This window comes from Haemaphysalis longicornis, unplaced genomic scaffold (genome assembly GCF_048455015.1).
Source record: "Haemaphysalis longicornis isolate Haplotype H1 unplaced genomic scaffold, Haemaphysalis longicornis Haplotype H1 scaffold_29, whole genome shotgun sequence".
Classification (NCBI taxonomy): Eukaryota; Metazoa; Arthropoda; class Arachnida; order Ixodida; family Ixodidae; genus Haemaphysalis; species Haemaphysalis longicornis.
In genome coordinates, this window is record NW_027526331.1 from 2,629,741 (window position 1) to 2,641,830 (window position 12,090).

Sequence of the window (12,090 nt, forward strand, 5' to 3'; positions counted from 1 at the left end):
TGCGAGCTGCACTGTCACTTCCGTGTAGTACAGTTAATAGAAAATGTCACTACATGCGCAAAAGCAGTCGAGGCTTGTTGGAAGTTAGTTTCTTCAGTGCTTCTTTGTCACTGCTAGATGACTCACGAGACAAGACCGGCTGCATGTGCTTGGGGCTCTCGGGCATCTGACGTGTTTGTTTGAATGCTGAGATCTGTCGGATACTTGGGATGCTAAAAGAGCACTAGGGATTCAACCAAACAGCAAACACTGTTTGCAAAGTATTGTAAACTTAGGAGTCTTTCCATTCCTTGTCCCCATGTCGTGCAGGTGCTGGCGGGGGAGCTGGTGCCGTTCCTGTGCAGCGGGAGCCACGTGGTGCAGAAGGACTGCCACCCCAACGCCATCGGCACCTTTGTGGAGGCCCTGGCCCAGTGCTCGCCCCCTGTTCCCATCAAGCCCTCGCTCATCAAGGTACCGTGCCCCTTCTCTCTTCTCTGAGGCGGCCGCTCCTTCTCCTTGGAGAAAGAGAGGGGAGATATGCCGTGCTTGGAGTAGTGACGTGACCCTCTCCTCCCCCTTCGCAGTACCTGGGCCGTTCGCACAACCTGTGGCACCGCGCCTGCCTCCTGCTGGAGCAGGCGGCCCTGACGGCCCGCGGGGGCAGCGTCTCCTCCTCCTCCTCCTCGTCACTGGGCGGGGTGCGTGGGAGCGGAGGCCTGTCGGGGGGCGGAGCGGAGGAAGCAGCGGAGGACGCCCTGGCGGAGCTGTACGCCCTGCTGCGGGAGGAGGACCTGTCGGGGGGCCTGTGGCAGCGGCGGGCCCGCCACCCGGAGACCTCCCTGGCTCTGGCCCTGGAGCAACAGGGCTGCTTCGAGCAAGCCCAGGCCGCCTTGGAGGCCGCCATGTCCCGGGTGCCCCGGCACGAGGCCGCCTCCATGCTGCAGAGCGAGTGCCGCCTCTGGGAGGAGCACTGGCTCAGGTCAGTCGGGGTGGGGCAGCTAGGGCGCTGCACTGGGGTCTTTAACAGTGGCACTGAGCCTTTTCGTCTGTCCACTGAAGGTCGTGCGTAACGCAGGGGTAGGAGCGGGTTCCCAGACTCACCAGTGGCCTTGCAGAAACCGGTTCCTAGACCCACCGATAGAGGGCGCAGTGGTCTCGCGGGGACGGGTTCTTCTCCCTCCTGCTAGGGGTGGGAGAGGGGAGGGAACTTTCTGCTGCTGACGTTGAGCTGCTAATTCCTTTGCGCGAACCTTAGAATGTGTGCTGTGATGGCGCTGCCTTTCTCGGGCGAACGCCCATTGACACTTGAGCTGGCGTACAAAAACACCAGCTCCTCAGTTTGAGCAGACATCACACTGGGTGGAACAGGTTGTCATTTTATACGTATTGTAAGGAGGACTTTTGCCAGCATTATTCTCACTTAAAGGTGCTGATCGAAAGCACTTTTTCCTTATTTTTGTAGTAACAGCTTTGAAACTTTTATCAAGATACATTTTTTTGCAGATTCCCAGACTAATCAGATTTTATGTGCACGCATTAGTTACCGTATTTACCCGATTCTAACGCGCACTTTTTTTCCGAATAAATAGGCCGGAAAATCGCATGCGCGTTAGAATCGGCTACAAAACCAAAACTGCCGAAACAGCGGGAATTTCGTCCATCCATCGCCATCTCAAGATGGCGCCAAAGCTTTTAGCAACGATTTTTCGGACGCAGCAAGGCTAGGCGCCTAGGCTTTTCTATCGGAGTTCACACAAATCGTCAAATCGTTTCACTTGCGCGCTTGATAACAGCAATGGCAGTAGCGGCTCCCACGCGTTCAAAACGAGCGGTCGGCTGAAGCGTGCACCTCTGGAGAGGCTCTCGGGATGGGACTGCAGGGCGTGGGCCACGATCCCATAGACCATGGTTTCTCAAAGTGGGTTCCGCGGAACCTACGGGTTCCGCAGGCCCCTCCGCAGGGTTCCGCGAGCCACTGATAAATTTTTCCTCGTTCCGCAGTCGCAAAGTCTTATATGGTGAACTTGAGGAGTGATCGATCTAAGGAACCTCCATTACTCACGCCCGAGTGTCAGTAAGTACATCTCGGCGCATAACAGAAACGCGCGAGCTGCGCAATAAATCTCGCCAGCAGCTTGTAGTCAGCCAGACTCCGAAAACGGGCCACGTGGTTAAACTATTGCACTTGAATCTCGGCCTTATATTACCCCCATGCGCATTTCTCCTGTTTGGAGATAGGTGCCGCTAGCGTACGCATTCGCGTAAAGTCGACGGGGAAAAAAACAATACCCTTGCTTGCTTTTGAATTTATTGCACGTTAATGTAGCATGAACGGAAGGAGAAATGGCGGGAAGGGGGGGGGGGGGTTCCTTGGCACTTAACGGAACTTAGCAGGGTTCCCTGGGACCAACATGCTTGAGAACCCCTGCCATAGACCATGGTTGAACGTTCGTTCAGAAGTGTGGCATCGCGAACGCGCTTGAAGGCACCGAGGCCGAGATGTTGTGGTCAGCGGAGAGCGACGAGGAGTGAGGTGAGTGAGATTACTTCGGGAAATAAATCGCCCGTTTCTCTCGCATTCGTTTGTCTGGGTCACAAAGTCCCGTGCGTGTTACAATCGGAGGCGCAAGTTTTTTCGGTTTTTTTACCAGGAAAATCGGGTGCGCGTTAGAATCGGAGGCGCGTTAGAATCGGGTAAATACGGTAATTAATTATCGCATATACATTAGCAAAATGAAGGGACTTTTGCCTACACTTTTTCACCATCAAAACTTTCCTGCACAGGAGCATGCAATAGCTCATTATGCTCGTTATGAACTACATGATGCAAATAACGAGCAGAAATTACGACAAAAAAATTGTTACTATGAAAATAAAAAGAAATGCCTCACAGTTTTTTGTCAGTGGTCAGTGTAGCCTCTGCTCTTGCAGAGGCCACAAGTACATATCACAGAATAAAGTAGATAAGTGCTTTCCATATACTTTTAAGGGCCAAGTATGTATTTTTACTTGTATTTCTACAAGCATTCCTACATGTGTGCCAAGTTTAAATTGTAACGAAGTAAAATTGTGAAGCCAAAATTTGGCAACATACAAAAATCCCAAAACGAGAAAAATGTGTTTGTAAGTGTGAAGCATGTTTATCAATTGGGATGCACATAAATGTGCTCAAAACTAGGCAACAAGCGGAATGTCCAGAAATCCAACACGGACCTATAGTTCATTCCACAAGCTAGGTGCAGCACTGTGGAGGCTGCATTGTTGTCAACAGTGCGCCCACTGAGGGCGCCTAACTTGCCGTGAAAGGGGTCCTGAAAGGACATTCCTTTCTCCCCTCTCGGCAAGTGGAACTGCAAGGCCCCGGTGCCTTTTGTCGCTTCCTTCGCGGTGAGTTAGGCGCCCCGAGGGGGCGGTCTGTTGACAGCAATGTAGCCTCCGCAGTGCTGCACCTAGCTTGTGGAATGAACTATAGAACTGTTCTTGTACAGTAGGTCGTCTTATGCCATTCTTTTTGAGCTTGAGAAAGTACAGGCGTACGAGTCTCTTGCGCCTTGCCGTCTGCTGCCATTTGTCGGCAGTTGTTCAGTCAAGTTGCCCACACGTGTGAGGAATGCGTCGATATCACACTGCACTGTACAAAAACGGCAGTCACTGACTAGCCTTTTCGTTATTTTTCAATAACAAAAAGGCGTTGTTGAAAATTATGTTGTTGAAGAAATCGTGTGACAGCATAATAGTGAATTTAAAGTTTTAGTTTAATATGTCGAGCAGTCTTCTTTTTATACAAGTTTACGTGTTGCTTGCTCGTGGAAAGTATAGCATGCCAATGAAGCATGTTAGGAATCTTTGTTTACCTAAAAATAAGATGCAGGGCAAGACATTCTTCATTTTTATAAGTTTGATTTATGTTATACGGAGCGTAATTTTCACGGCTACGCATTCTACCACAACTTGTGGTATGCCGTTTTCCCTTCCCCATCACAAAACAACATGAGCCTAAATGAGAAATATGAGACTGTCTTGATGACCTCGGGCACTCTTTGAGGATTGAAAAGAAATGAGCACCCTCTCTCCCCCCCCATGCTTTCCTCCGCAGGTGCTGCAAGGAGCTGAACCAGTGGGAGCTGGTGCTGGAGTATGGCAGCTCCAAGAGCTGTGCCAACCCTCACCTGGTGCTGGAGAGCGCCTGGCGCGTGCCCAACTGGCCCCTCATGAAGGAGGCACTCTCGCAGGTAGCACACTGGGTGGGCGTCTCAGGGGGGGCACCCTCCAGGGCTAATTGACGCAACTGTGCATGCAGTCTCTGAGCCAATCAGGCGGCCTAGAGCCCCGGCAGGTAACCACCATCCTGCTCCTGGAGGGGATTAGCAGTTGCATTAGTGTCACGCATCCTTGCTGCTGATGGAAGGGCAAGCACGTGTTCTTGTAGGCACGGTTATCGGGCCTGGTCAGCCAGATGTGGTCACCGATGCCCTAGTCTGATTGGTAGTCGTGGTAATCTAATTGCCATGCCCCGATAGCAGATGGCGTCTCTTTGTGAGTGACTGAAGCCCCTTAGCGGAACGACCCCTGGCCACGTATTTCTGTGAGGAAGGAGTGTGCGATCGGCAATGGGATCCCTTCCTGGGAGGCAGCACAAGAGCTTCAGCGGATAACACTCGGGTGTTTTCAAGATTCTGAGCTGGACTGCGGTCAAATCTCGGCCCAATAAATCTTGCGGGACCTTCTTCCAAGGGGTGATGAGCCTCCCCCTCCATGTTCAGGTGGAGCTGAGCTGCCCGAAGGAGCAGGCGTGGCGGGTGAACCTGTACCGGGGCTACATTGCCATCTGCCACCCGGACGAGCAGCACCTGTCTCTGGTGGAGCGCGTCGTCGAGGTCATCACGGGACAGTGCATCCGCGAGTGGCGGCGCCTGCCGCACGTCGTCTCGCACGTGCACGTGCCCCTGCTGCAGGTACGAGAAGGGGGATAGGCTTGGCGGTTGTTTCAAGATAGAGGGATGGGAGGGGGGGTGAATCCTAAACTACAGTCTACGCCCGTTACAACGGACCCTCTGAATCCGGAAAAAAACGTCCGCTGTAGCTGAAGTATGCAGTATCTGACAAGGGGGCGGTATGAGCCCTAAAGTGAGTACTTTGACCGACATTGCATATGCATAATACATACACATTGGTCTTTCTAAACGCCTACAACACCTCTGCACAGTGTTCGCGCGAGGGCAAAGAATCACGTAAACATCGTTTCCAAAGCTTAGCCCCGGCACTTCGAAAAGGCCTAGCGCATGCGGTCAAGAGTGTAAAGACGGATGATAAGCTGAGCAAATAAAGCAAGAATATAACTAGGCACAATTATTAACCAGCTATAAAACATCAGTCGTGGCCATCTGAATTAGCTAGGCTCTTTTAAATTCCCTCACGACGAGGCAGGTTTTCCCGAAACCGTTCGTCAAACAAATCGGATTGCTGCTTGACGTTCCCTCAAGGCAGCTTCCACATTTTTAGCGATTTTAGTCTGGTCATTGAAACAGCTGTAATGAAATAATCTGATGACGGTCAGCTGTAAAATCGAAAGTTAGACCAGTTGGACTGCGCACGGTTACCGGCAGATTGCACACAATGGATGGGGAACAAGCCCTACTTGAGGCATTTCTTACCTTTTTCACCGAATGGAATGGGAACGATGCATGCGTGGGAATAATAAAAGCCGAACTTCACTGAACCAGAGTTTTTTATTACATAAAAAAACTGACGACGGCAGACTCTCCTCCGAGTGCACCACTTTGCGTATTCGATAGCCCTGTTTTCAATCTCACTGGAGTCGCGTTTATCGGCAGCGGCCTTGTTCTTGACGGTAGAGCGGACTGTCTGCTTAGACAGGCCTGTACTTATGGCGATGTTGGCCTGTTTTTCCCCATGTTCAACAGCGTTAATTATGCTTAAGGGGGGACGCGGCTTTCAACTTCGGAAAAATGACCAAAACATCGTTTTTTTGAAACCCACATATTCGGCTTCTATGTTTCCTATTCTGTGCGTCTGCAAAGTTTTTACGCTGAAAAGCGTCGCAAAGTGGCATAAAAAAATACTTTTGTCAGGCGCGGTGACAAACTATCAGCGCAAAAGGGCGAAAAAACGGCAATTTTCGGAGCGCTCTATCTCCGCAACGGTGCCACCGAGCGCGGCCATTTTGATATGGTTAGATCAGCCGAGCGATCGTCTTTCCGGTTCCGCTCGTCTCTTTTATCTTCGTTCATTCACAAACGCACAAACGGCAGAAAAGAAACGACGCACAAACGAAGCTAGAAATAGATGCCGAAGCGCCATTGGTCCTCCGGTCGGGGCGCAGAACACCGACCCCCCTGATTGGATGTCGCGGGCGCAACGCAAGATGGCGGCCGCCTGAGCTGCGTAGCGAGCGGATTGAGTTCATTTTCGCCGCTTCGCTCGGCCGAGTTTCTCTTCAATCTGCGGTATTCAACAGTGACGTTATCGTGATGGGAATGCCAGAGATAACGAGCCAGAGTACGGGAAGTTGTGTGGCTCGAAAGGCGGAGGTCATCGAACGCTTCTTGGTGCGCGTGACTCTACCGTCGCCAGACCCCGGAGTGTGACGCGGTGTGCGCGCTTGCGATAGCGGTTCGTGAAGTGAACTTTTAGTCGGATTTGCGATGTTTACACGCTTAGTTATTGCTGTGTTTTGACTGTGGGCTCGCTAGCCTTGAGAAAGAAACGGTCGACGCGTCAAACGCTGCGGCGCGCACGGCATAGCCGACGCGCATTGGAGCATCACATGACTGGGCAACCGGTTACGATTGAACGCCAGTAGTTGTAATTAATGCCTGCGACGTTAGATTTAATCTTAAAAGCGACCTGACCAGCCATATCAGGTATAATCAAAGTTCGATATGTCGCGGTAAGCGTGCGCTGCGATGCGCGCGAGCCATATCGCCTTTCTTGCGCAACGTTTCCCGTGCACTTGTAATTTTCATGCAAACAGGTTTGAGTTAGTAATATAGGAATAAAAATATGCTCTCTGCGTTAAAATGTACGTTACTGTGGCAGCATTTAACAGATTTTTTTAGGGAAATTATTGATACCATTGCTCAGGGCATACTGGCTGTGCTGCGAGAAATATTGGATGTCGTGAATGTCAAAAGTAGTAAAAAATTATGCTCTTGCATTGAAGTTGGGAGTTATGCAGAATACTCTAACAAGCTTCAAAGTAGCTCATTTCCATCCTTGTGGTATGCAAACTTTTGGCAATGAACACCTGCACGTATGAGTACTAAGTTGCTGTGCCAGGCAAGATAAAACATAAAAAAAGCCAAAAATGTTCAAATTTAAGTAAAAAAAATGCTTAACTTGTTGCCATGGTGACAACACTGCAAAAGGAGGTTGTCCAGTGCAATACAGCCAACCAACTAACCTACTTTGCATTGAAAGCCCATTGAAACCCATCTCCCCTCCGTTTGGTTTGCAAAGGGGGGTATGTACTCTTCACGGAGGAGCTGAAAATGATGTTTTCTGGAAAGATAAAAGCTGTAAAAGGCACTCCAATTTCAATGCAAGGCCTTCCAGAAGCCCCATGTTCAAAAGGACATGAAAGGCTACAACCGTGACGACTTTTGATATGTGAAACCTATGTTGCAACTTCGGAAGCCGTTTTCTCAAAACAGTTTTTTTTGCCACCTGTGTCGCTTGTTCCAGGGATTTCTGCTTGACCGCTGGGTCTATTTTGATTCCGTTTCTTGCATTACATTCCTTGATGAACTGTTCAGGTCGTGACACTTTTGGTTTTCCAGATTTGTTTTTTGTGATTTTTTTATTCAAATAATCGTTCACAGTTGACATGCCTGTTGCACATTAACCTCTAAAAAAATGAAAACTAAAAAACATTGTGTTGTAAAAAAAAAATTCTAAAACTGTCACGACCTCATCCATTCATTTGGGAATGCAAAGCACTTCGAACAAGTTTTCTATCGTGTTTTATAAGCCGCTCAAGCTCGGTACAAGCGGAACAGAAAGAAAATTCCATACATAAAAAAGTTTTCAAAATATTACTTTGAAATTTTTATGGTGTTATCACAGAAGCATTTCCAGTTGCTGTGCCAATTTTCATCAAAATCCACAAAGAAATAAAAAAGTTGATTTTGAAAGCCACGTCCCCCCTTAATTTATCCAACAGTGAAATCAGCTACCCTGCTGCTCATGCCGCTAGTCGCACAAAAAAAAGCCACTGGCACTGGCTTGGCTTGGCTGCACGAATGACCCGGCTGCCAGCAGTGTTGCCAGACATAAGTTTTCTTGCAAAAATAAACAAGGAAAAAGCACATCGGGTGCCGGCATCGCGGAAGTCCACTGTAAACTTTCAATCGAAACAATTTTCGCCTAAAATTTAGTCTGTTGTAGCCGATAGTCTGCTCTAGCCGGGTCCATTGTGAGTGGAGCGGACTCCATTTAAATGCAGGGGGACCAGACAAACCAACAGAAATGGTCTGTTGTAACCGAAAGTCCGTTGTTGCCAGATCCGCTGTAACGAGCGTAGACTGTATACACCTCGAGCTTCGCGATCACCGCGCCGCCTGCCGCCGCTTCGCCGCGGCGTTTACGGGATTTGCGCTGCATGGCTGATAGGGGCCTGTGCAGTGTTTCGGTTCTGTTTCGCTTCTTTTCACATTTTTGCACCCTATACAGGGATGAGACAGCTGCGCATATTGCGCAGATTTGATACCAATTTGTTTTCCTGCTCCAGGCTGCTCCAAAAGCTTGAAAATTGCAAAAATTGCGCCAAACTGCTCCAAAACAGTCTCAGAGACAAGGATTTTAACGCTCCCGTCAGTTTCAGTGGGGGAAAATGCTTACTGACGGCATAATTTTCCAGCCTCCCCAAGGGGATGCTGTTTTTAAAGGTTTAATTGATTGATCATTCAATAAAACCCTGTATAGAAGTGTCCCCGAGATAGTTTTTTTGAAAGTCACAGTGTCGGGTTGCACATGTTATATTCCGTGCGTTTTTAAAGTTTTTCCATCGAAAACCACTGCAAAGTCCTGTAGAAAAAATACTTGTGTACTGAGGCGTCAAACTACTTGTGCAAGTTGGTGAAAACACGGCAAGTTTTGAAGCGCCGTATCTCCGGAACGACATTACTGGGCGCCGCCATCTTGGTGCGGTGAAGATATGAAAACGTGGCCACCGGGCGAAGCAGTTGCTTGTGGATTAGGCAGAGTGCTCTTCGCCGATTTCTACCTCGGTTTTAGTTATGGGGGTGGCTGGGTTTACATTTATTCGTTTGATCTGTTGCGGGAAGTTGCGGGACTTCAAGGACGGGGGTTCATCATAAACAACATGGCGCCCGCGAATTCGCCATGTTTGGGCCTTGAATGTGAGGCCGGCGCATGCTTGAAGTGAAATTTCAGACTCATGGCGGTGTTATAAAACGCCGAGTTAATGCTGCCTTTGACAGTGAGCTTGCGAGCTGCGGGAATGGGATGATCGACGCTGCAGGAGTAGCAATGCAGGCTACATCGCTGCAAAATGTTCAAGCAGCGTCCGGTAACGGGATGGGCTATTATTTCACGCTAGTAATAATGGTTCATCTATCTGAAGTTGTGGGGATCGCGACTTCCACGCGAACCCCTTTTCTGGCTAGCTTCCCGTTGCGGCCGGCGTGCACACGCGCCTCGCTCACGCGACGGGAACCATACGGGAGGGCGCCAGCGACCGGACGGTTTGTTTCCGCCCTGGTGGAAGCGTTGACCCTTTTCCCCTCTGCCTTACCCAAGAACCAGTTCTTCCTCGATACTAGCGCCACCGAAAGGCGAGGTGTGGTGGGTTGTCGGATGACGGGAGGACGTCTCTTGTCTTGGGGATCCGGTAGCGCGCGGACGTTTCGGCGCGCTGGTGCTGACCGGGGGAACGCGCCACAAAGGACGCGTCCGGACGAGCTGGGAGACTGCAACCGCGCTCGCACGAGCAGCGCTCCGCTGCTCCGGTATCGGTGAGTCGAACCATCTCGATCTCTAGCGTTGTTTAATGCCTCGCTCCCAATGTTACCGTTATGGCCTACGATTAGTCTGTATGCAGTATATTTGATTTGCACATTGCAATAAATGCTGCCATTGATGTTTTGCCCTCGCCGCCTCCTGCCTTTGTCTGTCTCCGCAAACAACGGACCCGTCCGCAGCCGGCGCTCGCAAGGCATGTTTGCTGAGCGCGGATGGCTGCGGGGTGGGAAATCACTAGTGTGTGAAAAGTACAATCCCACATCTGGCGCCCCAACGTGAGGCCTTGTTTGCGGAGACGAGCAGGAGGCACGGCAGCATCCTTTGTTCTGGCGTCGGACGATCCGAGCACAGACAACAGACTTCAGGCCTAACTGATTGGAGCGAGTTATTAACAGAGGCCAACTTTCCTGAGAGTGAGGCGAATTATTTATTGCTGCGGCGTTTTTAATTTGTTAAGCGCCGAGTTTGCAGCAATCGTGTGTATGGCAGGACATCGCTGCCAATTAACACGTGGTCTCCGAATTTTTGTCGGGACGTTGTTGTTTATGGAAACGAGGGTTTCCGAGTTTGCATCCACGCGAGGCCGGGAGCCCGCGCCGTTGTGTCAGCCCGAAGTGAGTGTGTACGGAAGCTGCAATTTGGGTCCGAGTTTTTCTTTTTGTTTTGTCGACTCCGGGAGTCGAGGCTCTGGGAGCCGTGTGGCCGGGCCACGTGTGCCGCAAAAGGCTTGCTGGTATTGCAGCCTGGCACGGGCGCTCCGATACCGCTGAATGCGGTAGGCGCCGCTCGCTCATAAGCTGCTTGTGTTGCAGCGAGCGTGTAGGACCCTAAAAAGCAGATGTCTCCTCACGGCTGCACGTACGGGCACGTTCAGGGTTTCTTTCGTTTGGTCTGTTTTATTTTGTTGTGTTTTTGGATGCGGGTCGTTTGCCGAAGTGAGTGACCCGAAGGCTTTCACAGCCGGTCCTCCCAGAGAAGGCACGACCTTGGGAACAATGCGAGGGCGCATGGAGCGCTCCCCCTCTTTTGTTGATCGCCTCGCGCGAGAGAAAGGAATCTCTCCCGCCTCAGGAAAGACTTGCTTTGACCCGTCGCTGCTTGAAAAACTGCTTTCCGCAGCGTAGTTGTTTTTGTTGTCGCGCCACGCGGGCGACGGGACTGAAGGGGGGCCTCATCCCTCTTCCACTGACGGGGAGAATTACGCGAGGCAAACTTTGCGCCCGCTGATTGTAACGTCGCAGGAGCCCTCTTGTTCGGCTCGAGAGACCAAGCTCTGTTCACGTAAACTAAGCGCCAGTGTGTTGAAACGTATTTCAGCATTTTTACGCAAGCGGTGTTCATGTGTGTGAACATAGGGCTGTCGTTGGGAGCAAATACTGTTTCCGCGTTCATGTGTATGAATGAAGTGTTACTGATGCGAGCAAATACTGCTTTCGCATTTGTGTGGTTAAGCATCGCGCCGGGCGGTCGATGCGACCGTGTGTGTTCTTTGTGCCCTGTATCATATAGGGTTAGAACAGGTTCTAGCTCTGTGGACATTTCCAGAGCGGTTGCATTGCTGAGAAACTTAGCAGCTGAACCATCGGATTGTGTCACGTTATCGATGCAATCGAGTTCGTATTTTCCCTACCCTGCACGCTGCAGGGTTAGGACAATTTGGCGTGCTTTGTTGACGCTAACAAGCTGGTAATTATGCCGAAGCCTTGGCAGTTGTGATATTCGACATCGAACCGCATGATCGATGGGATCAAAAGGCTAATGCAGCCTGTTTTCTCCTACCCTATACATTGTAGGGTTTGGACTATTTATTGGGCTTTGTTGACATTAACAGAGCGATGGCAATGCTGACAACTCGGCAGTTGTCGTTAGGATCGCGCCACAAAGGCGGTGCGATCGGAGAGCTATTTTTTCTGCCGTACACTGAAGGTGCGGGGAGTTTCATTTGTGCAGCTAAGCCACCCCGGCTTGGACCACATGACGGAGCGTGTTTATGCTGCTGTCTACTGTTCCGGGCGAGCTGCCGAGCCTGCTGAAGGGGTGCGGTGCGGCATGCCGTCACCAGCCTGGCTGAGAGAGTCGGCAGTCTGGTCGCTCGGCGGCCACGGG

At 50.7% G+C, this 12,090-nt stretch overlaps 1 protein-coding gene across 2 annotated transcripts in view; it reads left to right on the top strand.

The window, feature by feature from the left end:
- Positions 1–12,090, top strand: part of LOC144173118 (transformation/transcription domain-associated protein-like) — a 141,123-nt gene that overhangs the window by 103,970 nt on the left and 25,063 nt on the right. For both annotated transcript variants that reach the window (XM_077701631.1, XM_077701632.1), the window contains exons 32-35: positions 310–453; positions 567–961; positions 4,079–4,214; positions 4,746–4,937. In XM_077701631.1, coding sequence (XP_077557757.1) covers positions 310–453; positions 567–961; positions 4,079–4,214; positions 4,746–4,937 — 867 coding nt within the window. The remainder of the gene's footprint in view (positions 1–309; positions 454–566; positions 962–4,078; positions 4,215–4,745; positions 4,938–12,090) is intronic.